This window comes from Myripristis murdjan, chromosome 12, assembly GCF_902150065.1.
Source record: "Myripristis murdjan chromosome 12, fMyrMur1.1, whole genome shotgun sequence".
NCBI lineage: Eukaryota > Metazoa > Chordata > Actinopteri > Holocentriformes > Holocentridae > Myripristis > Myripristis murdjan.
In genome coordinates, this window is record NC_043991.1 from 19,780,870 (window position 1) to 19,807,277 (window position 26,408).

The following is a 26,408-nucleotide window of genomic DNA, read 5'->3' on the forward strand; positions in this document are numbered from 1 at the left end:
CTAATGAACCGCAAGTCTGAATGACGCTTAATTTGGTATGCAGGCTTCTTTAACATTCCTTTATTTTATTTGAAAGTAAGCATGGTCTGTATTCCCCAGAGACTCAGTCTGCATGGTCTGCATTTTCCCAGACGTTTTAGGACTTGGCTGCATTTAATTTATAAGGAATGCGGACTGTGTCGACTCAGCTATTTTGTGACCCAGAGGGTGTCACACAAATTGCAGATTGGGGATTTAAAATTACTGCTGCATCTGTGACAAGATCTGCCGCCAGGTTTTGGTTTTGTTCAGAGTTTTTTCATGTCTGATATCTTTTTTTAAAGGTTGAAGCTGCTTTCAGGCAAAGTGAGGCGGGTTTTTCTTTAGCCTTTAACCCTAACCCTAAAGTTGTCTGAGTAAAATACCCTGCACCACACTGGAATAAGTTATCTGGTTGGGTGTAAAGGGCATTTTTAAGGAACCTCTATCATAGCAGAGGTGAACCACCCTGATTAGCCTAATACCTCATTTTCAATTACAAAAAAACCCCCAAAACACTGGAGAACCAGCTTATCAGTCAAACCCCTGTGCCACACCTTTAGGCTCACCGGAGCAACCTTCCTTGCACATTCCTGGGATAGCACAGATGCGGTGCCGCTGTGCTCCTTGTTTCATTGGTGTCCCGTATCTTTTATGAATGCACATTCCCAAGCATGTCCACGTGTGCCCTCTGGCCTTTCCCACTGCTCAATAAAATTCAATGGCTGCCTCCGCTTCACTCATCCAATTTGAGCAAGTCGACTGAAAAAGTAACAAAAAGTAGTTAAATTTCCACTCTGAATCAAACATTGTCATATCTAAGGCTGGTTATTCCTGGACATTTAAAATAGCCACAGTGTGTTACATGAGCTGCAGAGACATGGTGGTGATGGCACCACCAGATGTTAAAGGGCACGGCTTTTCCACAATAAATCCCCAGGTGACCTCATATTTCCTGACCTTGGGGGATTTGAGCTGCCAGTAATTTATCTGAAGTTTACTTTTCATTCAGCATTTACTCGCCCCCTGTTTTTTTTTTCCAGCGCTGTCAAATTGAAGGCTTTGAAATATTATGTCATCATCCCACAATGTGTGATTTTGAATAAATCATTGCATGGCATCTTTAAACATAGTGGAAATAATAAGTAAAGAAATAATAGACAATATAAAATAAATGTATAAGATAGAGATAAAAAAGGAATAACTACTCAGAGATGATTGTTGTGGGTTTCTCAAAAATGTCAAGAGGCTACTTTCTGACCCCTTGTCTGCGTGAATGGAGTTAGACTAAAAAAAAACTTGGTTTAGCCACTTAAAATTAAAGAATTTTATTAGTCTGGGCTTGAGAGTTTTATTATCCTATGAAGTTACCATGATCCACACTGGGCTTGGATCCTGGTCATGCTCAGGGTTGGCATCACTGCAATATCTTGGTATCCTTTAATGGCAAGTAAATCAATAACTTGTCAATGAAATATTTGTAAAACAGCTGTTTCTTTTCTTTTCATTTTCACACTTTTTGTTCTAATTTTTTTCTTCCACCATATTAGAAGTGTAAAATCAGCATACTGCTTCTGAGTGTAAATTCTCTCCTGTCTTGAAACTTAAAAAAAAAAAAAAAAAAAAAGCCGGTTGCAGTGTTGTCATCCGCGACCCTGTGCTCCCTCCCGTCTCCTGCAGGGATCTACCTGTTGGACATGATCTACATAGACTCAGCCTACCCTGCATCAGATAGCATCCTGGAGACCGAGCAGCGGACCAACCAGATGAATAATCTTCTGAGGGTTATCTCTGACCTGCAGATGTCATGTAAATACGGTATGTAGCAATCTACTACAATCTACTACAATCTGATTCTGTATAGCCGTGGTTTTCAAATTGTGGGTCCCAGCATGGAGATGGGTGGGTCCTGGGAAAGCTGCATCACTGCATTCTTTCTCAGTAACAGAGAATGGGCATTTTTAAATGATGCGGTATAGTGCAATGTACAATACAGTACCAACATACAATGTCACATAGAAAGTATGATGAATTGTATGAATGAATGAATTGCTCAGGTTCCAAAGGATTAGTCCTTTGAAACCCTTTGTACCCACAGCATGACAAACACAAAAAACTAAAAAAAACCTTTGGGTTTTTTTTTGGTTACAATATCTCTGTTTAAATTCTTGTTTTTCACCACAGATCACCTGGTGACCCTCCCACACGTCCAGAAGTACCTGATGTCAGTTCGCTACATTGAGGAGCTGCAGAAGTTTGTAGAGGATGACAATTTCAAGTAGGTTGCTCTCTGATACTCTCAACTCCTTAACCCCATCAGTATAACTATAGAGTACAGAGCAGACAGGGGACTGCTAGTAACTTGGACCTGAGTCACATCTCTGGGAGATGTAACGTATTCGCTCATCTCATAGTCTTCCCTCCTGGTTGACTTGCTCAGTGGGCAGAGGCTTAGGGCCTTCAGCTGATCCAGCAAGTGCAACTCCACTCACCGGATATAATAACTACACCCCATTTGTATTTTTATTAATTTTTATTAAATGTATACTTAACAAAAATATAAAAGCAACATGAATCTGCCTCAAAGGTCTACTTATTTACTGTTCATATAAAAAAATCATTAGTTTGGAATATGTCTGTGCATATTCTCACTCGTCCAGGTCATAGGCACCTCATGGAAATTGAATCAGGTCAACTGGACTTAGTTATATGTCTAGAAGACGTTTTGCCCCTTATCCGTGTGGCTTCATCAGTTCATGCTGTTCATTAGACTAGACATTAGTTTGGAATTTTTACACAAGTTTTGAAACTTTTTTGTAATTAATTAATTCATATATTTATTCATTTATTTTTGGCATTTCTGCTTTATTTGATAGTGATAGTAGAGAGAGACAGGCAGAGGAGAGAGAGGGGATTTGAGGGCAGGCTGCTGCGGTAATGATCCAGCCCTGACACGTGACACACACTCCACCAAGCGAGCCACTGGGGTGCACTTGACATGTTGTGTTTATGTTTTTGTTCAGTATAATTTAAAAATGTACCGGATGCACCTGTCATCAGCCAGTGATTGCACTTGTGTTCCTTATTACGATGTCAGCTGGACTCTTGTGGGGATTTCACTGATGGGGAGGGCATATGTGTTTTTAATTTCCTAATATTTTCATCAAATGCAACGTTGACAATGCTGTCTCTTTTCCTGCACATGTGCACGCATAAAAAGCCTGCCAGAAATCCAAGAAATAAATGGCACAATAAATGGATTTCTCCAGGAAAAAATTAGTTGCCTTAACCTAACCCTAACTTTAACTACACATTGACATTGACCTTACACATTTTTTGTGACTGGGGCAAAATGGATGTGCAATAGTGACAACATTAGGCTAGCTTAGCACATTCCTGGTTTGTTGTAGGTTTGCTACCTTTTAAACCAAAGGGAATACCACAGCCCTTTTTCTCTGGTCACGTAGCACCAATTTAAAAAAAAAAAAAAAGGCCTTTCTACTGCATAGTCAGCCCTTTCTTTCCAGCAGTGAATTATTCCTTTAATCCCTTATCCCAATTATGGAAACCGACTTTCTCATTTACATGGCATTTGAAAAATCAGATAATTGCCCATACATGGTGAATAACCCAGTTACTGAAGTTCTTGTAAACGCAGTGAGTCAACTGCATTCAAGCAGCAACCATTCTTGAGCAAGCCCGCAGGGCGTCATTTTCACATCACATTGCCCAAGCAAACAAACCACACAAAGCTGGACATTAAAGACAAGGAACTTGCTGATTTTTATGAGGGACGAAAAATGACAAAACAATAAATAAATGAATAAATAAATAAATACGCATATAAATATATAAATGCATAAATAATTAAATTAATAAATATTTCTACATTTATTTATTTATTTATTTTTGTTTTTATTCATGCATTTATTTATTTATTTGTGTATTTATACATTTATGCATGTATTTATTTATTTATTTTTACATTTATTTATTTATTTATTTATTTATTTCTACATTTATTTATTCATTTATTTATTTATATATTTATTTTTACATTTATTTATTTATACTTTTATTTATTTCTACATTTATTCATTTATTTATTCCTTCTTTTATTTCTACATTTATTTATTTATTTCTACATTTATTTATTTATTCCTACATTTATTTCTGTATTTCTACATTTCCACATTTATTTATTTCTGTATTTCTGTGTCGTATGTTAATAAGGTGGGCGGTTCTTACATTAGTCTTAAGCACGATTGGTTTGTGGGTGTGATCCTATCCACTGCTACTGCCTGGACTGGCAGTGGCAGTGGATAGCAGTGGACTAGCTAGCCCGTCAACACCGGGAGATTTTTGGGGGGGCTAGCGGGGCTCCAACCGGAGGGAGGGAGGGGTTGTAGTGGAGCGCCGAAAAATCACTGACGATGGCTCTCAAAACACTTTCCATTGCGTTTTACACAGTAGCTAGTAGGGCATTAATGTAAACATCGACCCGTCGAAAGTCGAAGAAACACACACACACCCACACACACGGTCGGCGCTCCACTACAGCGGGGTTCCAACCGGAGGGAGGGAGGGGTTGTAGTGGAGCGCCCCCCGGTCGCCCGGTCGGTGCTCGCCCGGTCGGCGCTCCACTACAACCCCTCCCTCCCTCCGGTTGGAGCCCCGCTAGCCCCCCCAAAAATCTCCCGGTGTTGACGGGCTAGCTAGTCCACTGCTATCCACTGCTACTGCCAGTCCAGGCAGTAGCAGTGGATAGGATCACACCCACAAACCAATCGTGCTTAAGACTAATGTAAGAACCGCCCACCTTATTAACATACGACACAGAAATACAGAAATAAATAAATGTGGAAATGTAGAAATACAGAAATAAATGTAGGAATAAATAAATAAATGTAGAAATAAATAAATAAATGTAGAAATAAATAAATAAATGTAGAAATAAAAGAAGGAATAAATAAATGAATAAATGTAGAAATAAATAAAAGTATAAATAAATAAATGTAAAATAAATATATAAATAAATAAATGAATAAATAAATGTAGAAATAAATAAATAAATAAATAAATAAATGTAAAAATAAATAAATAAATACATGCATAAATGTATAAATACACAAATAAATAAATAAATGCATGAATAAAAACAAAAATAAATAAATAAATAAATGTAGAAATATTTATTAATTTAATTATTTATGCATTTATATATTTATATGCGTATTTATTTATTTATTCATTTATTTATTGTTTTGTCATTTTTCGTCCCTCATAGATTTTGACAAATAATTGTTTGTTTTGGTATTAAATGTAGATCCAAAAATCACTGTAAGGTCTTAAATTTGGCTTTGTGAACCTGGCAGATACTCTGCTGGTGTTAAAAGACAACTTGTAAGATGATGCAGATTGTATCCATCATCCAGGGGGTGAGCAGTGAGGCTGGGACCCTACCAGTGATTTTGAATGTTTGACCCATTTACTACAATTTACAGGCATTTTACATGGCAACAAAACATTTTGCAAATCATGCAAGGATACTAAAGATTTCACAACATACAGTATCATCAAAATCTCTCTATTTTCAAATTTTAATTTTTGGTTGAAACACCCACCTTATACTGTTCTTCCTCTGTGGCTAACAAAGTTGTCACCATTCATAAACCACAGAACCGACAAATATTTTCCGGGGGACTGTTTTCTGGCAGAGAGACAGTTTCACTCCGCCCAATTTCAAGTCATCAAAACACAACAGTGCTGCTGCTTTTAGCAAAACTAATGTGGACAACTTTATTACAGTGATGGAATACTGGTGTGAAGAAAGTTTGAAGTCTGAAAGTTCATTTTCGTATCGTAGTGGAATGAATGGAAACCAATGGCTGGATGAAAGGGAGGGAAAATTATATTTATACAGAAACGTGAGGTCTATACATTTTGTAGATATGATGCTAAAAATGCAAAATTGTGTTATGTTCCTTTAAGGTAGGACAGCACGAGGCAAACATCTAACAGCATCAAACATCTCTTATGACCAAGACTTTTGTAGATGGTTTGGAACCTGTAATCAAGTAAACCATATAATAACCATTTTTTGTTGTCCAAATGTACAAATGTGGATGAGTGAGTGTTGTCTAATTTGTGTTACAGATTATCTCTCAAGATTGAACCTGGCAGCAGTTCTCCTCGCATTGCCTCTTCTAAGGAAGACCTAGCAGGTAAGACTGTGTGCATATGAGCATTTGTGCAAGGCTTAGACTGATGTATTGGTTTGCCCATGACTGATATTGGACTTTGATTAATTATCGAATGCCAGTTAGTGTTGTTGACTGTTGATATTACAGAGGCTTTTAATGATTTATTTGCTCGTTTGTGGTTCATTGGTTCAATAATGGCTTCGTAAATTGATTCTTTATTAAAAGGTAGTAATGCAGGTGGTGATGAGTAGAGGTAGTAGAGATCAATAATATTCTGACACTTTTTCTGTTCTGTGATTGAAATGTTGATGCCAATAAGTCACCAAGCAAACATCCCCAAAGACAGCTTTGCTTGAGTTGAACACAAGTAGTAAACACAAAGCACATTTACATGAGTGTGTAAGTAGCCTATTGCCTCTGCTCTTGCCTTTTTTGTGTTTTGTGTTTACTTGATCTTTATTCTACAGGCTACAAGGATGTCATGTTTTTGCAGTAATGGATACTGGGTCTGTACTAGTTGACCAGGAGGTGTAGTAGGGAAAAAACAGATCATTTGTAACTAATAGTCAGAATTATTCACCCCTATCCTCAACACAACCGTCATGTTAGACGTTACTTAGGTGTTATTCAAAGCAGCTGTGTCAGGGAACGGGTTTCAGTTCGTAGAATAATCATAGTTTTCAGGCCTAAGTAAACACAGCAGCTTATCTGAGTGACGCCTCTAGGGATCCCAGATAAGACTGGAGCAAGAACTACAATAACATCCAGAACTCATAAAAGACTTTTGGCCCGAGTTTGATGAAAACTCTCAAAAAGCCTAATAAAAAATGTGACTTCCCTGATATATTATATGCCTTAATAATTTCTGCATGTTTCCTTTGATATAGTTTTGTATTTAACCCTCTGGCGCATAGCGGTCACTACAGTGGACAGCTGTTTAAAAGACATTTTCTCCTAAATGTGATGGTTTCTATGGTGGAATTGCATATCAGCTGTTAGAATGCTCTCTGCTGCTCCCCCCCCAATGAGGTTTATGCAGAGACTGTCAATTCTTGTTGCTGAAAACATATTAATACTAGTATCATGACATGGTAATACCAGTCCTGCATCCTTAAAAGAAGTATGGAGACTCACAAAAATGTTCATGTCCTAAGACAGGCATGTCCAAAGTCCGGCCCGGGGGCCAATTGCGGCCTGTGTTCAAATTATCACCGGCCCGCAGCCTCTGTTATAAAATCAATAATTTGCGGCCTGCCAGCACTGTTGACCACAGTATAAAATACACGTGTACAAAAAAAGCTATTTTACATTTCACCAGAAGATGGCAGTAGCCGCACCCTTGCCGCCGTGACCCTTGACCTTGTGTGATCATTTCAGTCCAGCCCGTTTCTGACATGGCGACTGAAGCTAAAAAAAAAGGAAAGTTGACAGCGAGGGCCGCCATTTCCAGGACAAGTGGAAATTGGAGTATTTTTTCACTGAAATACGAAACAACTGTGTCTGCCTAATTTGCCAAGAGACTGTGGCTGTTTTCAAGGAATTCAGTATCAAGAGACACTACCAGACGAAACATGCTAACTACGACAAGCTAACTGGGGACGAACGCGGCAAAAAATTGAAGCAACTGGAAGCTGTTTTAACGGCACAGCAGCGCTTTTTCACAAGAGCCTGTGAATCAAATGAAAATGCCACAAAGGCGAGCTACAAGGTGACAACGCTGATTGCCAAGCACTGCAAACCTTTCACTGAGGGTGAATTTATTAAAGATTGTGTGATGAAAATGGTTGGGAAAATTTGTCCTGAGAAGAAGCAAGAGTTTGCCAATGTTTGCCTGGCTCGTAACACTGTGGTACAGAGAATTGAAGACGTTTCATTAGATATTAAGAGACAGTTAGAGGCAAAAGGAGCGGAGTTTGACCTTTTTTCGTTAGCCTGCGATGAAAGCACGGATGCATCTGACACCGCTCAGTTACTGATTTTTTTTGATCATGTTATGAAACCGGTGATAAAGACTGTTAATTATATTCGCTCCAAAGCTCTGTGCCACCACCAGTTTCAACAGTTTCTGCTCGACATCCAGGCTGAATACGGAGATGTTGTGTATCACAACGACGTAAGATGGCTCAGTCGGGGGTCTGCACTGCAGCGCTTCTACTCTCTTAGGGAGGAAATTGGACAATTCTTGGCAAAAAAGGGACAACCGATGCCAGAACTATCTGATCCTGTTTGGCTGGCTGATTTGGGATTTTTAGTTGACATAACACGACATCTGAATGCGCTGAACACAAGCCTTCAGGGGCAAAATGCAGTGGTAAGTCAACTGTATTCACACATCAAAGCCTTTCGGACCAAGCTGCTACTTTTTCAAAGGCACTTGTCACAAGCGCAGCCCAATACCACACATTTCCCATCGCTGCAGGAAATTATGACCAGTTTCCCACAGAACAATATCAGTGCGCAAATGAGAAGGTATGCAGCAGACATCTCATCTCTTGTTGAGGAGTTTCAACAGCGCTTTCGGGATGTTGCAGCTATTGAAAAGGACATCACACTTTTTTCCTCTCCTTTCTCCGTGGACCCTGATGACGCTCCAGACCACCTGCAGCTGGAGCTCATTGAGGTACAGTGTGACGCCGAGTGTCGCAGTTGGCACCAACAGCTCCCTCTTGTCAACTTCTACCGCCAGCTGGATGAAAGCAGGTTCCAAGAGATTCGAACATTTGCTAAGAAAATGCTGAGCTTGTTTGGCTCGACATACTTGTGTGAGAAGACATTCTCGGTTATGAACATTACCAAGAGCTGCGTGAGGACGAGACTAAGTGACTCTCACCTGCGTGACTTCTTGCGCATCAAAACCACTGTTTTTGAGCCAGAGCGGGACTACACACTGCAGTCAAGATCTCAGTATCACCCTTCACATTAGTGCAGGCAAGATATTTGTTTAGTCCTCTGAGGTGAATAAATTCTAAAATCTCAATTAATTGATTTTTCATGATGATCAAAACCAGTTTTGAATATGCACTGACCACTGTTTTGAATTTAGAAGTTTACAGTGAACATTTGATAGTGAATAATATGTAATATTTCAAATGAAGTTAGGTATGTTTAATCTTCCCAAAAGTGTTTTTTTCCAGACAGACTTTTACTTCATTTTATGTGGTCTTCAAATATGAAAGGCAGAGTGATTTTGGTAAAAACTTGAAATGAAAAAAAAAATGAAGTATGCCATTTGCAATAAAAATTTCATAAAATAGTTCATTTGTATTTAATGCTATTGGTTCAAAGAATGTCAGGCTGAATGGTCGGCCCCCACACATTTTCACCATACCAAATCTGGCCCTCTTTGCAAAAAGTTTGGACACCCCTGCCCTAAGAAGAGTAAAAACACATAAGAAAAAAATCTTGACTCAGGCCTTCATAATTCATGCATCAAAGGGTTAACCGAGTGAACTTTGCATCTCCTTTAAATTTCCCCTTATGTATAGGTTCAAGGTTAGAATAAAAACAGTTTTCCATATCGTAGGACAGTGCTATGTCCATATTGTGCATCTGCTGGTTGCATTGCTTCATTCCAGCTACATCACACTTGAGTGAAATATTCAAAGTCAAGATGCTGTTGTTTTATGGCTGCAGCATAACATCAAATGGAAACTCTAGAAATCAATTTCTAGGAATTCAGCAGAACATATTTGGGATCTTTGGAAATCTTGTGATCACAACAAGAGTGTAAAATAAATTTCTGTGGGTTTGAACAAAGCTTTGCTCTGCAGCAACAACAACTCCACTCATGAGCAATGCAGACCCCAATTACAGTTTTACAGGGATCAGTAATATATTCCAGGCATGGCTAGTTATAACCATCATCATTTGGTATAAGTGAAATAGTATCTACTTTGGATTCACCAAATATAACAATGTAATGATGGTCTTTGCATTATTGGTGCCTAACAAAGAGACCTGCCTCCAGGAAATTCCCAATCTCAAGAAAATCTTGCTCTGGCTGTTCAGGGATTGCACCCCAAACCTTCTGAGAGAACTTCTTTAAGTTTTATGCTGTGGCAATGTGAGATACATCTGCCATTGGCGAACACAGAAAGAGATCAAAATAAAACATAAATCAGTCACTGAAAAGGTGTAATGAGAGATGTATTTTTGTTGCTGTGTTTGTGGCCCCAGAGAAAGCACGGCGTCTGGCCCCAGGTTTTATAGCTATTGGACAGGAGTGACCGGAGAAGTGATAGAAAGGACCTTTGAAAAGAGACCCTGCTGTTAAACGAGAGCCACAACAGGAGTCCAAACTTAACAGGAAAGCTCAGTAGGATATCAGACATTCACATATATATGTGAACCAGAAGAATTCTCTTTCTGAAGAGTATCTGGTCTTCAAAAAAGGACTGTGTCATGAGATTAATCTCAGAATTCTGAGATTCTCAGATTTTTTATGGCCCTAATGCTCTTTTGTAATATGACTACAGAGCAATTCAAATGAGCAAAAGGTTAAAGAAATGGAACGAAAGGGTTGAAACAACAGAAGCAGACTAGAGCAGGAGACAGCATGGCTGTGGCAGACTGTGGGGGAGGTGGGGGAGGGGGGGCCATTTGAGAGACAAACATATGAGAAAGTCATTTTCTCCCACGCAACCCACTCAAATAATCCATCGGGTGTCTGGAGCCGAGGCTGTGAACTGAGAACCATCACACAAGCAGTTACATACAGCCCATTGCACTGCACCAGCTGCTTTCCACACCTTCTGCTCCCTGGAGAACCTCAATCTGTTGATGCCCAGGGCCCCGCGGTGCTGTCCCGAGCAATGACCACCGAGCTAGCTGCCAACGGCTCTGATACCACAATGACTGACCCCAAGTAAGGGGGTGTCTCTAAAGACATTGTTACTGAATATGCCAATAATGGTGATAGAGTAAAGCACTTACATGGTTCAAAGTAAGTAGTTGCATCCCTTCCAGCACTCACTGCTCTTTTGATTTACATGGATTTATTTAATTTTAGTGCTCATTTATTCAAAAAAGTATGTGCTATAGTGGAACAAAGCCCATCTCATTATCAGATGAAAAAGCTGGAACATTTGGTTAGATTTTTTTTAGTGTTGTTGTATTGATTCAAAATCTTGATGCAAACAGTATCATTCGCAGTGAAAGCAGAAGATGCTGTAATGCACTCACAAAGGGAGTGGCATTTTAATTTTCCATTTGGACAAATATAGAGTAGGGTTTAAAAATGTGGATTTTTGAAGGACTATACTGGTCCTGATAGTCTGTATATTGTGCCATTGTACCATATCTTAATCTGGTCATTTACGTGCACACAAGAAGGTTACATAAAAGCTTATTTTATTCTTGTCAGGGTGGGAAATCCTCTTGAACACCATTTAGACCTAAGTGTCCTCTGTTACCTTTAGGAAAGGACAACCGAATCAGCTAAATTATTTAAAGGTATAAAAACAGGGTTATGCATACATAAAATATTAAAATAAAATATTAAATTACACTGCTTAAGATAATTAGACTAATGCATTTATATGTTGGTCTGAGGATGTATTGCCTTGGTTTGGTTAAGACTGTGTCATTAGTTTGCATTTTAAACTTACTCACTGAGCACTGTGGCACTGAATTTTGTTTGTTTGCTTCAAACAATTACAATGCCAAAACCACTTGGTTGCTCTTAAGAAGTTACAGAGACTGCAGGTCTTCACTGTCACTAACAGGCCTGAGAGGCTTTGGACAGCATGATTTCAAATGAGACACATGACTTTACTAAATCAGCCTCAGTCAACCAGTTTCGTATGTCACTGTTTAAACTGTATCTGCTTCCACAGCAAATTAAACTAACCCAAGTAGTCAGAGAGAATTACTCAAGTGATCCACTGCTGCTACTTTTATGTGAATAATAAAAAAAACCCAACCAAACCACTGCAATTATCCCTTCAGCTATTTATTTTTCAAGATTTCCAGGCTGCAAGGGGCCTTTTGTTACTCCTGAGATTGTGGTATTGGTAAATTATATAAATAAAAACCTATACATGCTGAGCAGACTATTAATATTCAACACAGTTAATGACTAATTTAACACCCCAAGAGCAAATTAACAATGTATCTAATAGCAGTTTAACAGTGCCTTTTCTATTACACAGCACCGTCCTCAGGGGTGTATCACATGGACCTTTTTTCCATGTTCTAATGTCTCGTGGGCTCGCCAGGCATGCTATGGGATTTGTTTGTGATGGTTACTGTAGTAACTGCTCTCTCTCTCTTTCTCTTTCTCTCTCTCTCCCTCTCTCCCTCTTTCTCTCTCCTCTCTTTCTCTCTCCTCTCTCTCTCTCCCTCGCTCTCTCTCTCCCACTGATTCTCTTTTAAACATTGTATTCTGATTACAAAGCAGAAAATCTAGGCATGCTCATATCTGAATTAATTACCACAGTTTATTGGAATGACCTGCAATGATTTTTCTGGAAAAGCTAGAAAAGCTTTCACTTCAGATGTATTTTAATTACGAATGCATAACTCCGTGCCATGAGAAAATTGCTAGTCACCATAATACGATAATACGTGGCACATCAGTATTTCATTTGGAAAGAAGGCATGCATCTGATGTCATGATTAGCTGTGGTTGGAAGACATTTGTTGTTACTCTGTGGAGCTTAATGTGTGTCTGATGCACTCTAGAGAGTGGACCACAATAAATAACAATTAGATAGTTATTATTGCTGTTATTTATTTATTTATTTTTATATTTTTAATTAAATCATGATAATTTTTTACTGCATTTTTTTCTAATGTTCCAGATTTTTTATTTTGCTAATTTGCTAATCAGCTTTTTAAAAAAATACTTTTTTAAAAAAAACTTTTAACATTTTCTTTTGTTCTTTTTTGTATGGTAAATTCCTAGTATTTTTTTTATTTAAATTTTTTTCTAATTTGCTTATGTCTGTTTTGTTTGTTTGTTTGGTTTTTTTTTTTGCTATTTTTTTTCCTGGTATTTATCTGGTTGCTAATTTTCTGGTACATTTTTCTAATTTTTTTTTTTCTAATTTTTGCCAGTGTTCCAGAAATTGTTTTTCTAATTTGCTAATCCCTTTGTTTTCTGTTGTTTTTGCATGATTTCATTTGAACTTGAACAGGTTTCGAAGGGTTAAATTGTGTAGATGTCATACTTGAACATGACAAGTTGTCACTGAGGATGCTGTGGTGTGATCTAGGTGCTGCCTGACTGAGAGCTATCAGAAGTGTCCAGCCACCTCTTGGTGACTGTTAGTAGCACTAACATGAAGTGGGCTGCTCTCTGTTGTTGTCAGATCCTTTGCTGGAGTTACATAACATGGCAGAAATTGGGGCTTAGCGGTTCTGGCTATGGGTCCATTTGTTTGTTGGCTCTTTCTGCACCAGATCAAACAAGCCTCATGTATTTTGCCAAAATACATGAGGTCAGTTTACTCACTCTCTCCATGCACAACAAGCCACACCGACAGCAGCACAAACAAAAGAGACGACACATCATGCACTCACCAGTCACATTCACCAGTTAATACCAGCTGCATTAACATTGCAGCTTTTAAAACATGGCAAAGACATTAACACCACACATCAACAATGATAATAATAAGTTTTCAGCTTAAAGAAACATACAGGAGAAGGAGAAGGAACACCTTCCCTTATCACCAGCTTTTAAATGGCCTAATACAGGGTTACAGATACTGTCAAACAAATCTGCCTCATCACTGTATGAGAATCTTAACCTCTCTAAATGTAAAACTCACATTTCATATGCTGGAACAGGATCTTTTTTTCTACATAAGTGATAAAGATTTTACCATAAGCAGTGTTTGTCATATCTATCAGTCTTGTTCTACTGTACCTATGGTGGCTGCAGTAAAAGTGGATTAGGTTTCCAGTTCTGACCAAAAGCTTTGGAAAACATTCAGAAATACTACAAGGAGTGTCCAAAAGGAGTGCGTCAATGACCCCTCTGTTCTCTTACATCTATTGCAAATAGGTGATACATCATAAAATAACTTTCATCCAGGGCTGTGTCAAACACGCTTGGTGGTGTGTGATAGCTGGCGTCATTTGTTTACTGTCTTGTTTGACTCCGTGTCTCCAGAGAGCAAGTTTCTTGTAATGACTCAGTCTGCGTTTTCTGGCAGAGAGAACCGGTGAGGGCAGAACACGTGTGTGGCTGTGATGTTTCTGAGGTTGTCCGGCTTTCTCAGTTGTGTTCCGTTTGTGACCGTGTGTCATGTGACGAAGTTTCAGACCATAATCAGGATAAGTCAGCCAAGCTACTTTATGTCTCGCAGTGGATCAAGTCGCAGCCTAATAAACACCTGTATCTGGACGTGATGGCCACCAAAACCCAGCTAAAACCCAAACATCAAACAAAGTGAATGTGATTTTTCTGTTTTGGTGTTTTTTTCCCCAGGATTTGAGGTTTTTGGGACCTACACAGCTCTTGTTCATTTCAAAAGTGACATCACTCTCGTCTCTTTTTTCCTCCCTTGTTTCGACCCTGATCATGTTCCTGACTGGTCTTGGATCAGTGCAGACAGTGGTTTTTCAAAGTGAGGTCTGGGGAGCCCTTGAGGGTCTTTCAGGGGGTACTCAGCAAAATGGGGAACAGTTTAATTTCACTTTAAATGCTGTGAAAGGTGTCTTCAGCTATTTTCTAGTCATTTTCTTGTAACTTTTTATTGATTACTTGCTAATTGCTAATTGTGTTTTCCCCAGGTTTTTGAAAGAAATCAAGTGAATTTGCTCAGGTTTTGAAGGGGTTTATTCTCTAGACCAGGGGTGGGCAGCCATGTGCCATGGAGAGCCGAGAGGCTGCAGGTTTTCTTTCCAACCAAAAACTGCACCGGGTGATTTCACTGATTACCTCACCTTCAAGCAGAGAGCAGGGACTAATCAGTGAAATCAGCTGGTGGAGTTTTTGGTTGGAAAGAAAGCCTGCAGCCTCTCGGCTCTCCATGGCACATGGTTGCCCACCCCTGCTCTAGACATTGCTACAACAAAAATATACAGTTGATTATGTTCACATTATGTTTTCATCTCACCATGTTGAATTTGTTTGACCAGTATGACACCTAGACAATTCCAATCCTAACACAAACCAAAATATCCTTTCTTATCAGAGTCTTAGGGACGAACTCACTTAAAGTGGGGGGAGAGTCAGCTTGAGGGTGCAGAACATGAAAAAGTTTGAAAACCTCTCAGCTATCCAATCAAACCTGACTTGACTTTTGAATTTTTCACTTGAAGGTGAAACAGCAGTCAACCAGTGTGCTTGTAGCTCAGTGGACAAAAATTGTCAAGTTGCCTTGGAAACCAAGAGGGTTGGTTTTCAAAATAGTTGCTGTTGAAGAGCTTGTCTACAAAGCGCCGTGTGTATGCTTTGTGGAGCAGATTGCTCCGGTGTGTCGTGTCTGCTCTCAGCACATTATTGGTCTCTATGTATAAATCCTATCCAGCACAGCACTACAAGGTCACTCACAACTTTTTCAATCCACTTGTTGAGGAATATGCACTGCTGTGGTCTGCACCCCCCTGGTGGTCCAAGAAGCTATTGCAGTTGGTCCCTCTATTCTGTTATGGCATTTGAATGCTGGATTTCTATTTTATTTATATATTTTTTTTAAATACATTTCAATTTATTACTTTATGTTTGTCAACAATTTCAATTCATTTAAATAAATCAAATTTAGAAGCTTAGTTTTAGTAGCTTTTTGTGAACTTGCACTTTTTTCAGTATATTTTTCAGTCAGTAATTTTACTGTTACCTAAGCACATTTTTGCTTAAGTGTTGTACTTACGTAGCTATATATATATATTTAAACCTGATTCAGTACAGAGATTGAATGTTGTCAGCTATCTGTAGGCATCAGAGCTGACAAATGACATACGTTTGAACATTTGAAAATACTCCAAGACAAAATGAATTGGTGCTGCCACTGGTTATTTTGATATTTTTGTCAAGCATAATGTTTGATGCACAGAGCGTTTATGGCTTGATGGATGACTTGTGAATGTCTCTATTAATTGTTGCACCTAGTGATGGTGAATTCTTTTCTGTTCTTCTGTGTTTTCAGGTCTATCCGAGGTGTCTGCCTCTGTGAGGTACAATCGACGGCCTACTTGCCCTGATGCCTCTGTAGGGGTTCATGTTCCCACCCCGCCGCCCTCTCACCACAGGAAGAGCCATAGTCTGGGAAACAAGTATGTACCTTGCATCTTTGCCAGAAGTTATATTCATGACATGGCTGATATACAGTAAATTATTGTTTCGTAGGAGAGCAACGTAAGACATACAAAATCCTAAACAGTGCCAACTGTATTAAGTCAGTCTGAGTCAAAGTTAAAGCTGCATCAAGCAAGATTTTCATGTGAAATTCAAATTTTAGCAGCTTAAATGACAAAGTGGGGCTGCATTTGAGAAGATCATGACCTCCCTACCACCAGTTTGTATAGATTCATCTTTTGTTCCCCTTCAATTTTAGTTTGATCAAATGAAACTGAGGTTATGATTTCTTAACTCAAAATACAAACTACAAAGTACAAACCGTGTCCTGAGGAGCAGTGAGTGTTCAGAGAAACCTCGACTCACCAGTGTTTGATTTTTTTGCGTCTCTATCCTTCAGTAAAAAGGACTTTTGATACTAATATAGGCAGCACTTTGGTAAAGTACTGCCAATATTGTCTTGACTGATAAAATGATTTTCAGGTGATATATTTCCAATGTATATACAGGGCATGTGGGCCAATTTTTCCTTTCGATTTATTACTTAATTTTACTCAGTCCTTGTGGTCTAAAATATAAATATGCTTAAGTAGTGGTCTTCTTTAACCTCAGCCTAACTTGGGCCTGTTTTATTCTGGTTATCCTTATGCTTTGTTTAACACTGTTTCTGTCTCTTTTTTCCTATGTGACCCGGTCACATGTTATGTGAATAACATATAGTTCCTGTTGTTTGGTGTGATGTTTATGCACTGAAGATAGTCCTAGGACCGAAACGTCTGAACTGCAGCTGAGCACTTTCTGAGCACTCTTCACTTTTTCATTAAATATTAAAATCAGTCTCGCTTCAAACTTGCCTCGGTGCCTCTATCAATAGTGTGCAGGCTTTTTGGAGCTGTGCCTGTTTATGGACGTTCAAACAGTTTCCAAGTAGTTAGTTTTCTACCATGTTGAGTGGAATTTTAAACAAAAACTCTTGCCATGGCAAATATTAAAGCCCATTTTCAAGAATGCCTTCTCTCCCTGTGTTTTATCTATCCATTTATTTTTGTGGCAGCCTGTAGATGTCCTTTATTTCACCTGTATTTTCATAATTTTTATTATTATTTATTATTATTTCCTCTCCAGAGTCCAATATTGTTTAATGATACAGATACACAGCTACTGGGTCTTAACTCACATGATGCATCACTTTTTAATGTAATGATATAAATTTATTTGATTTTGTAGACTTAAGAAAGAGTAAATATTGCTATTGCATTAGCTAATTGGGTATCCTATCATTTTGTCAGGTGGGAAAGAAATCTTAGAAATTTAGTTTTGATATTATTTGGAGTTAAAGAAAAGCATAATAGCATATAGAGGCAAGGAAACAAGTCCAGGAATTTTTAGATGGGAGATAGGTAAACTGGAAACTGAGCTTAATATTCACTATTGCTGGAATTATACTTTCAATGTAAAATGCAGTCAACACTATCAGAATAACTGTCTGTGTCTTTGCCTTGTCTTCTAATCTCTAATCTTGCTCAATAATCTTTCTCCACACAGTATGATGTGTCAGTATGGCATGTCGGAGAGTAAGAGTGCCACATTTCCCATAGAGAAAGCCAGACACCTGCTGGACGACAGCTTCCTCGAGTCTCAGAGTCCAGCTAGGAATGACCCACACAGTACATCACTGTCCAATGGCTTATCTTTAGGTATAATAGCCTCTGATTTCTGTCCCATATGATGCATGCATATTTCCCTGTTCAGCTTCATATGACACTAAAACATTCAATTTAACTTTGTGTGATCCTGCTGCACATGTCCTTCATATCAGTGTCTCCCTGTTTTCTCAATAGGCAGCAGTGAAAGCTCATTTGGGGAGGAGCTATCACCTGGGATGGAAAGGTGAGGATCAATTATCAAATCAAACCAACCATTGAAAGGGATAGTTCACCCATTTTGGAAAAAAATGATATTATTTCACTCCCCCCAGCTGTTCTATAGGACAGTAGTGGTAATATATATCTAATAATATATAATATATAATATATAATAATATTTTCCTCTCATTGTTACTGAGTGCTGCATACTGGCTGGAGGCTCCAAATGCTTCTTCACCCTGGCTAACACTGTATCATTCACTTTCAATATCATTCAATAATATCACATTTTTCAAAATGGGTGAACTATCCATTTAATCCTTAAGTTGTTTTTTTTGTTTTTTTTAATAATTTGAAATTGCAGATTATAAGGTACAGTATAAAGCACTAAAATGATGTTTTTAAATGTATTTAACAGGGTTAGGACAGTTACATTTGCTTCCTAAAAGTTAGTGAAAAAGCGATTTTTTGTCTGTAGCAACAAAAAAGCTCTTACTGTGGTGACTGTGGTGAAATCATAAATATACAGGTTAGATTTGTATTTTTTGGTGATCATACAGTTTTTTCCTTGTACAGAGGGTGATGCAACTTCAGGAATATTCAAATTCAGCTGAAAAATAACATCTCACAGTGTTTGAAAAATAACATCTCACAGTGTTTGAAAAATAACATCTCACAGTGTTTGCAAACCTAAATACGAAGACTCCGTCCAATATGACAGTAAAGTTTATTTGAATATATTTGCAAAATGAACATAGCTCTGTGTCACTAAATGTGAACTGCACCTTGCAGCAGAATCAGTGTTTCTGAATGTGAACATCCTAACATCAAGTGTTTAAAAGTTTCTCATGTATCTGTGTTTGTCCAGCCAAAAAGATAATGATAAGTACTTCATTTAAGACTAAATCAAACCTGGTCCCAGAGGGAAACATGCTTCCAGTAAATAAGATTTCCTTGAATTGTCTTAGTTTATACCCTGGAACATTGCTTCACATAATTTATGCTGAAAAGTCTTGCTAACCAAAAAGCAGTACCCACCTGATCACTCAAACTGACTGTGGCAATGTATGATAAACAGAGGCCGCATGTATGCAACACTGGGCCCCAACTGGAGGGTCCCGCTACGCAATTCCCCTCGGAGCCGCAGCTATGTTTACAGGTACAGTGCTTTGGGAGAATGATAGGTCACCATTATCATTTTGAATTTTGTTTTCCTCTTTTGGGTGCAAAAGAAGTTAGATTTATTTGCATGTGCTGTCTTACACTCCATCTCCTCATATCACTGTTGGTGGAAGCTAGCCATTATTTTTTCTGTCAGAGATTTAATTTGACCATAGTCTGTTCACCCCTTTTGGTTTCTAAGGCAACTTGACAGTTTTTGTCCACTGAGATACAAGCACACTGACTGAATGCTGTTTCACTCTTCTTGGCTCTGTCACTCAAATGTTAAAAGAAGGGAGAATCAGACTATGGTCACATTACCAGGCAATCAAGCAATCAGCAACTGAAATCAACAACTGGGCTGAAAATTTCTATAAGAATTTTTTTTTTTTTTTAAGTAGTAATATGTAATGGTTTTGCAGATGATATCTATACTGGATCCAGCCCTCATGAATTGGCATGCCCAAATTTTTGAATCACATAGAAGTCTGGAACTGCCCTCATATCGGGGGTTACAGTTTACATTAATATGTACAAGTTGCCTGATTGGCCAGTCGCCCGTGGAGAGCTGTAACTCACTTATTGACAGTAAAACTAAACTCGGCTATTTCTTCTTGAGAAGTATTACAGCATTGATAAATTAAAAGCCAAACATTTAGCCGGTCTAACAGTTGCTGTTGTTGTGGCGATGTCTGATGATACCATCAGTTAGCCTACTATGATTGGCTTAACTGACCAGTGGTCTTGACCCATAAGTGGGACAAGTGCTTATTTTAGAAAAACATCTCTGATGGAGACAAGGCCAGAGCCCTTTGAGCTACATGGAGTCTGGAAACCAGGCTCGATGATGTCAATGACAACAGGCAGCTTCCACCAGATGCTGTTTTTTTGTTGTCTACTTCACTGCCACAACCTTTGACACGCCTCTCTGAAGGGATGTGCTTTAAGTTTGTTCTCTGTGTTAAGTTTTATTTTAAATCTTATGAATAAAATCACTTCTGTACTGCTTGAAATTTATCTGATATATTTTGATGGTTATCAACATTGTGTCATCAAACCCTAAGAGACTGCAGGTTTTTATTCCATCCAAACAATGCAGCCGCTCATTTCACTGATCTGTTCTTCCTCTCTGGTGTGTTAACCAATGAATTCAGCTGCTGTGTTCTTTGTTAAGATTTAAAACTCCCATACTCATGAACCTTGGTGGAGCATGGTTAAGAACCACTCACTTCCTTTGGGGAACATCATGTTTTATCAGAGATATTGTGGTCAATCATATGGAAAGATGATCTCCAAAAAGATACAATCACAGCATACACTGAAGTCAACAAACGTCTTGTTTTAGTTATTAAATAAAGGTTTTGTTTGGATCAACCCTTGCATGCCTTTCTGAATCCCATAAACCCCTTAGCCCCTCTGGTGCCAACTCTTGCTATGGATGCAGTGAGGTGGGCAGTGTTATCATCGAGGGGCCTCTTCGAAGGAAGACCCTGCTGAAGGAGGGCCGAAAGCCCAAGGTAAGGTAGTCTCATTGTGATCTCACTGTTATCTAAACTGCTCTATTTTTCATACTTGTCAGCATATTTGCACTTTGTAAAAGAATGATCTCATGACAAGCATTTCCATTGCATTTGCCCTCACTGCAGTTGTCATCGTGGACGAGATTTTGGATCACTCTCTCCGGATCAACACTGACGTTCTACGGGGCAAAAGCACTGAGGGCCTCTGAGAGGAAGCATGTAAGTCTGTCACTCAACTTTGAAGTCAACAAATGAAAGTTTCAGTGTTTGAGAAAATTAAAAAAGTGATCACATCATGCTTAAGGTTAATTGGAGTCAAATTTTCATATCATAGTTGTGTCTGTCCTTCTACCTTGTACCTGTCTATCTGTAGACACATTCTTGTGAGCCCAAAAACCCAATAATACATGACAGGAACTACAGAGTAGATGAACTGATTAGACTTTGGAGCAGGGCCACATCTCCTTTCTTTAGCTTTATACACCTAACTGCATAAAAGTATGCAGACTGCACATTACTTTGATTTCCAACATAAGCCAGCCATGCCAGCTGGAACCAAAACGGTCCTTCAGAGTGATGCCGTACGGAGAACCTTTTCTGGCAATGGTTCTTTAAAGAGGACACAAGAGAAAGGATACATGCAATTTCGTATATTTCTGATTACACAAAGATCTTTTCAGACCACCATCTGTTGTGTCAAAGGATAGATGCTAGAAACATTAAAAATTCATGAAGAAAACATTTTGGTCATGCCTTAGAACTAACCTCAGTACCTCTTTGTCACAAATTCACCCCCAAAAAGATGACTCCAACATAAATCAGTCGATTCAGTAGCTTATTTTGCACTTGGGTCCTCTCTCCAAGTCGTCTACTTCCCAAAGTCCTGGTATTTCAAGAACAAGTTAAGTTAGAGCAGCTACCCAGACTTACATAGCCATCACTGTTACCTAACCCAAATTCAGCAAGAGCCAAAGTCAAATGGCAAACCTCCAGCAACATCAGCCCGTTGTGGAGATGCTGTATCCATCTCCCCATTCCCTGGTCAGGTGATGATCACATTTAAATAAGCCAAGCAAAATACCCCCACCTTCGAAGATCTCAGAATGCAGCCCTTTTTTATCCACTCTTCCATTCAGAAACGTAGCTACCAGCCTCTGGTTCCATTCTCATCTACACTAAATTCTCTCCATGTCTAGCACCTCAACAAGGCACTTCTCCCACCATACTTTTCAAATTTGAAACCTTTATTGCTTCCTGCAGTTCCAGAGACTTGGAGAACCTATGCCATTGAAGCTGTTCTGGCGGCTCGTGGTGGCCCACCACATTACCAAGACATTTTATGCTGTGTTTTTTCTTAATTTGTCTCCCACCTGTATGTTGACACAGAAACATTTGCTAAGTAATGCACTAATTAACTTCATTTATTACCCCAAAGGCATAATAGGTTATGTTATTGACTACAGTGGGACATAGAAAAGCTTGTTATGTTGTGTTTTGTTTTTGCTGCTTTGAGGTGAATCTTATGGGTGAATGTCTTATGATCCCGTGTCCCCCACAGTACAAATCCACACCTTGTAAAAAGGTATGTGTGACGGGATGGATGGTGGTCCTTCCAGATGACCCAGCCAGACCCAACATTTTCCAACTAAATGACCCAGACAAAGGTGAGCTTCAGATCACCAGCACGGCTGTTGTTGCATTTTTGATTACAGTTGATTACAGTTACAGGGAGTTTTTTTCTCCCTTAATTTAAATACTGAAAACCGATATCTGTTCATGGCATATTTATAAAACCCTTCCTGCTACCTTGCTTCACAGGCAATGTTTACAAGTTCCAGACTGGATCCAGGTTTTCAGCAATCATCTGGCATAAAAACCTGGAAGAGGCTTGTAGAAGCAATAGACCTCAGGTATGATCTTACCCTGGCTTCAATAATACATACCTGCTTGTTTGGAGTAATTTCTCAACTAAATATCTTAAAGTGATAGTTCAAATTCTTAAACATACAGTGTTTTTTGCTGCTCTGTGGGATTTTAATGCATCCACCAAGTCTGGTCCATTAAATCCTTCCCTGTCACAATAGCAAGAAGTTCACCAGGAGTGTGCTGTTCCAATATGCATAAGTAGATGCAGACCGGAAAACAACAGGATTTTGAGTGGTGAAACAAAGCTGAAAGATTTTCTTAAAGGACGCACAACACAGTAATATTAAATTAGATAAATTACAATAGAGCAGTGTTTCATTACATGACTTATCTTTAAACCCCTGGCTTTTCACCTGGACAGAGAAAATATGAACACGCTGTCCTAAATAAATCTATGACAGTGACGTCCACAAACTGGTACTTTGAAAGCATACCATATAGCACAAATAATTTCATTAAAATCCCCCTCCAGCCCTTTATTAAGCCCCTGAAAAATAATCTCAGATCATTAATAGTACATATTTATTAGTTGGTTTTTTTCATGAAAAACATCCCTTACCACCTTAAAATTGCTTCAATAGAACTCTAAATCTTGTTCTCATTAAAAATGCATGATATATGAACATGCAAATACTCTCGGCCCACCCCCCTGCCTGCTGGCACACTGGCTTGTAACCAGAGCTCTGTTCACAGAACGCTGAAGTATCATCCACTGACAGTCATGAAAATTGTGCCATATTTGAAAATCTAACCATGACCAAAAAATTTTTTGAAAAATCAGTGAAGTTGGTTGATTAGTTAAATCAACACTGTTCATGTGAAGCAGCCTTTTTTAGTTGGTCTTACTGTTTTTTGAAAATAAAGCAATCGGTCAGTGAAGCAGTCTTAAGCAGACGTGTCAGGTCAATTAAATGTTTTATTATTTCCATCAGTATTAAACAGCCGTCCTTGTTTCTCAACAGATACCAGCAAACCTCATGTCATTTGAGTGAGAGAAGACCTTAACCAATGGGAAATTATTGTGCCAAACCTATTGACTCGATTTGGGAGTCCAGTGAACTTTGGACTAAATGATGGAACACGTGGATTTTCATGGTATCTGCCGAAACGTTAGTGAAGAAGCATCTGATGTCTGATACTTCACACTGTATAGGAAGCTCTTTCATACTGGATGTGCTCCTGCATATACTGACACACCTGCTAGCTTCTTAGCAAGGACTAACTGTGATGCCAATGCCGGAGAAATCTAGTCAACGGAGGATAGTGGTGAGATTGACATGTTCCTTTTTTCTTTGTCTAAGCTTTTTCATTCATCGTCATTTGTTATGCTGCTATAAACATGTGAGCAAGCACATTGGTTTTTTGGCCCATGTTGGGTTTCTGCTTGCGTGGAAAAAATGCTTAAATGCACAAATATGACAGTATTTGTTAAATGAGGTATCATACAACCAAAGGTCAGCACTGCAGCAAAAGGACAAGACAAAATAAATTTCACCCTCTTGAGCCCCGGGACACAAAGAAGGAATGAGTTCTTTTTCTGAGAGATGTGCCAGAGGTACAGAAAAAATGACCTATTGAATTGTCTTTTAAAAGGCTACATTTTATTGTTTATATATATTTTAAAAAAATTAAGCACAGCCCTAAAATCGGTTCTCCTCATACCCATGCCACCTCAGTGGGTAGTCCTATTATAAATGGTGTTTGCTGGCGTACAAACATTAAAATAAAAAATTTTGCTTTGCAATGTTTACAAATGGCAAATGCTTATTCTCTATGGTACAACTAAACACCATGAAAACAGCTGATTTTTACAAAAAAAAATGGCAAACAAGATGAAAATTGCAGTCCCTTGTGAAAAAGACAGCGACTCCATCTCCCTCAGCACCAGTTTGCCTGTAGGCTGCAGAGCTGGTCAGGTTCATTTAAATCCATTTCCAGTTAAGTAGCTAGCTTTCATCAGTTCATGTGAAGTGCATTTATTTATTTGTACAAGCTCAGTTTTAGACAATTGGCCAACAAAGGGAAAGTGTGCGATGTTTAATGCTCTTTTTGATTCACTCCCCATTCGGAGGATGAAGCTCATCAGAGAGTGTGATGGTGGAAATCCCACCCTAAAAGTTTGTTTAATTTGAAATATCAATTTAAGGAACACAGGATTAAAGGAGGGACTTCATCAGTGTTGGTGCTGCTGTGACTACATGACTTGCTTTAAAAGCACAATCTAATTTTAAATTTCAGACTTGTTTCTGAGAAATATGGTAAAAATCATCAAAATGAAAATGAAGCTCGTAATTCACGTGAAATAATTGAAGCCATATTTCTAATGTATTCCCTGTTGTGAAGTATGACAATTGCCATTTATGATGTGAAAATCATAACTAGAAATATTGATGAGTTTTGAAAGAATTATCTGTCAAGAGTGAGATTTAGCATCTGTTTTCATTTGAGTTGAATAAATTCTTTTTATTGTTTTGTTTTGTAAAAAAAAAAGAAAAAATGTGTTTCTGCCGCTCACCAAAGGGTGTATGACTGAGCCAATGTTTTGTTTAGTACTTTGTATTGTATTATTGTTTAAAATGAAGGACTGACCTTTCTCATAAATCTTGATAAAAGATTGTGCATTGCATCACTTGGGTTGAATCACTTTTTCAAATTTAAATGGAAAAAGCATTTTGCTTTCACATGATTTTTTCCGTGGTAGCTGCATATCATCCAGCGTTCATGACATTTTTGTTTCTGTGCATTTTAAATTTTCCATAAAAAGGTGAAAGTTTAAGAAAGTTGTACCTACAGTCTTAAAGAATACCTAAAACACACACCCGAATATGTATGAAGTCTGACCTCTAGTGGTGAGAAGTAGAGTCTGTTGGATGGTGACATCACCTGCCACCAAACACCAGACACTCTACTTCTCACCACTAGGGGTCAGGCTTCATACAGATTTGGATTTTGGGTTCAGTTAATCTTTAAAGACTTGAATTATTTTGCTTGGATTGCCGGCAAACAAGCTCTTGATCTCTAGTTCTCCGTTTTATGACAAGTATGTGTGGATGATGTAGTTTTCACTAACTTGTTGTGTCTTTAATTTGCCCATCTAATTTATTAGCATTTGTCTTCAACCAATGATTATGGAGTGATATGGGAGTGATCAAAAAGAAGAGGGAATGTGATGGCAAACAGACTTTGACTACTTTGATCTCAATTGTCCACTTAGAACTCATGGAAGTGGACAGTAGTTATCAATCAAATGGATTAAAAAATGCACTGCAAATCAGGGCAAAATGCCTGATTATGTTTTTGTAGTATTTGTTCCCCAAAATGATTACAAACATCTCACCAGCATCTCTCCATGTGTCAGTGAGTTTTCCTAAAGGCAACCATTATTGGAGTCAACCTGACCCAATGTTTGTTAAAGCCCCAGTGCATAACCACTGTGCTACACCTGCACTGCCTGAATCATTACTCCACC

The 26,408-nt window shown here is 38.5% G+C and overlaps 1 protein-coding gene across 6 annotated transcripts in view; it reads left to right on the forward strand.

The window, feature by feature from the left end:
• The window catches only part of LOC115368799 (ras-specific guanine nucleotide-releasing factor RalGPS1), a 72,542-nt gene extending 46,332 nt beyond the window's left edge, over positions 1 to 26,210 (forward strand). For 4 of the 6 annotated variants that reach the window (XM_030065146.1, XM_030065144.1, XM_030065145.1 and 1 more), the window contains exons 9-20: positions 1,699 to 1,836; positions 2,203 to 2,296; positions 6,175 to 6,242; positions 16,319 to 16,445; positions 18,013 to 18,164; positions 18,309 to 18,357; positions 19,411 to 19,491; positions 20,905 to 21,010; positions 21,140 to 21,232; positions 22,572 to 22,677; positions 22,832 to 22,923; positions 23,902 to 26,210. In XM_030065146.1, the coding sequence (XP_029921006.1) occupies positions 1,699 to 1,836; positions 2,203 to 2,296; positions 6,175 to 6,242; positions 16,319 to 16,445; positions 18,013 to 18,164; positions 18,309 to 18,357; positions 19,411 to 19,491; positions 20,905 to 21,010; positions 21,140 to 21,232; positions 22,572 to 22,677; positions 22,832 to 22,923; positions 23,902 to 23,931 (1,136 nt within the window). In that variant the 3' untranslated portion in view covers positions 23,932 to 26,210. Of the gene's footprint in view, positions 1 to 1,698; positions 1,837 to 2,202; positions 2,297 to 6,174; positions 6,243 to 16,318; positions 16,446 to 18,012; positions 18,165 to 18,308; positions 18,358 to 19,410; positions 21,011 to 21,139; positions 21,233 to 22,571; positions 22,678 to 22,831; positions 22,924 to 23,901 lie in introns of those variants that run through there. The other 2 variants (XM_030065148.1, XM_030065149.1) reach the window with 2 other exon arrangements.
• The last annotated feature ends 198 nt before the right edge of the window (positions 26,211 to 26,408 follow it).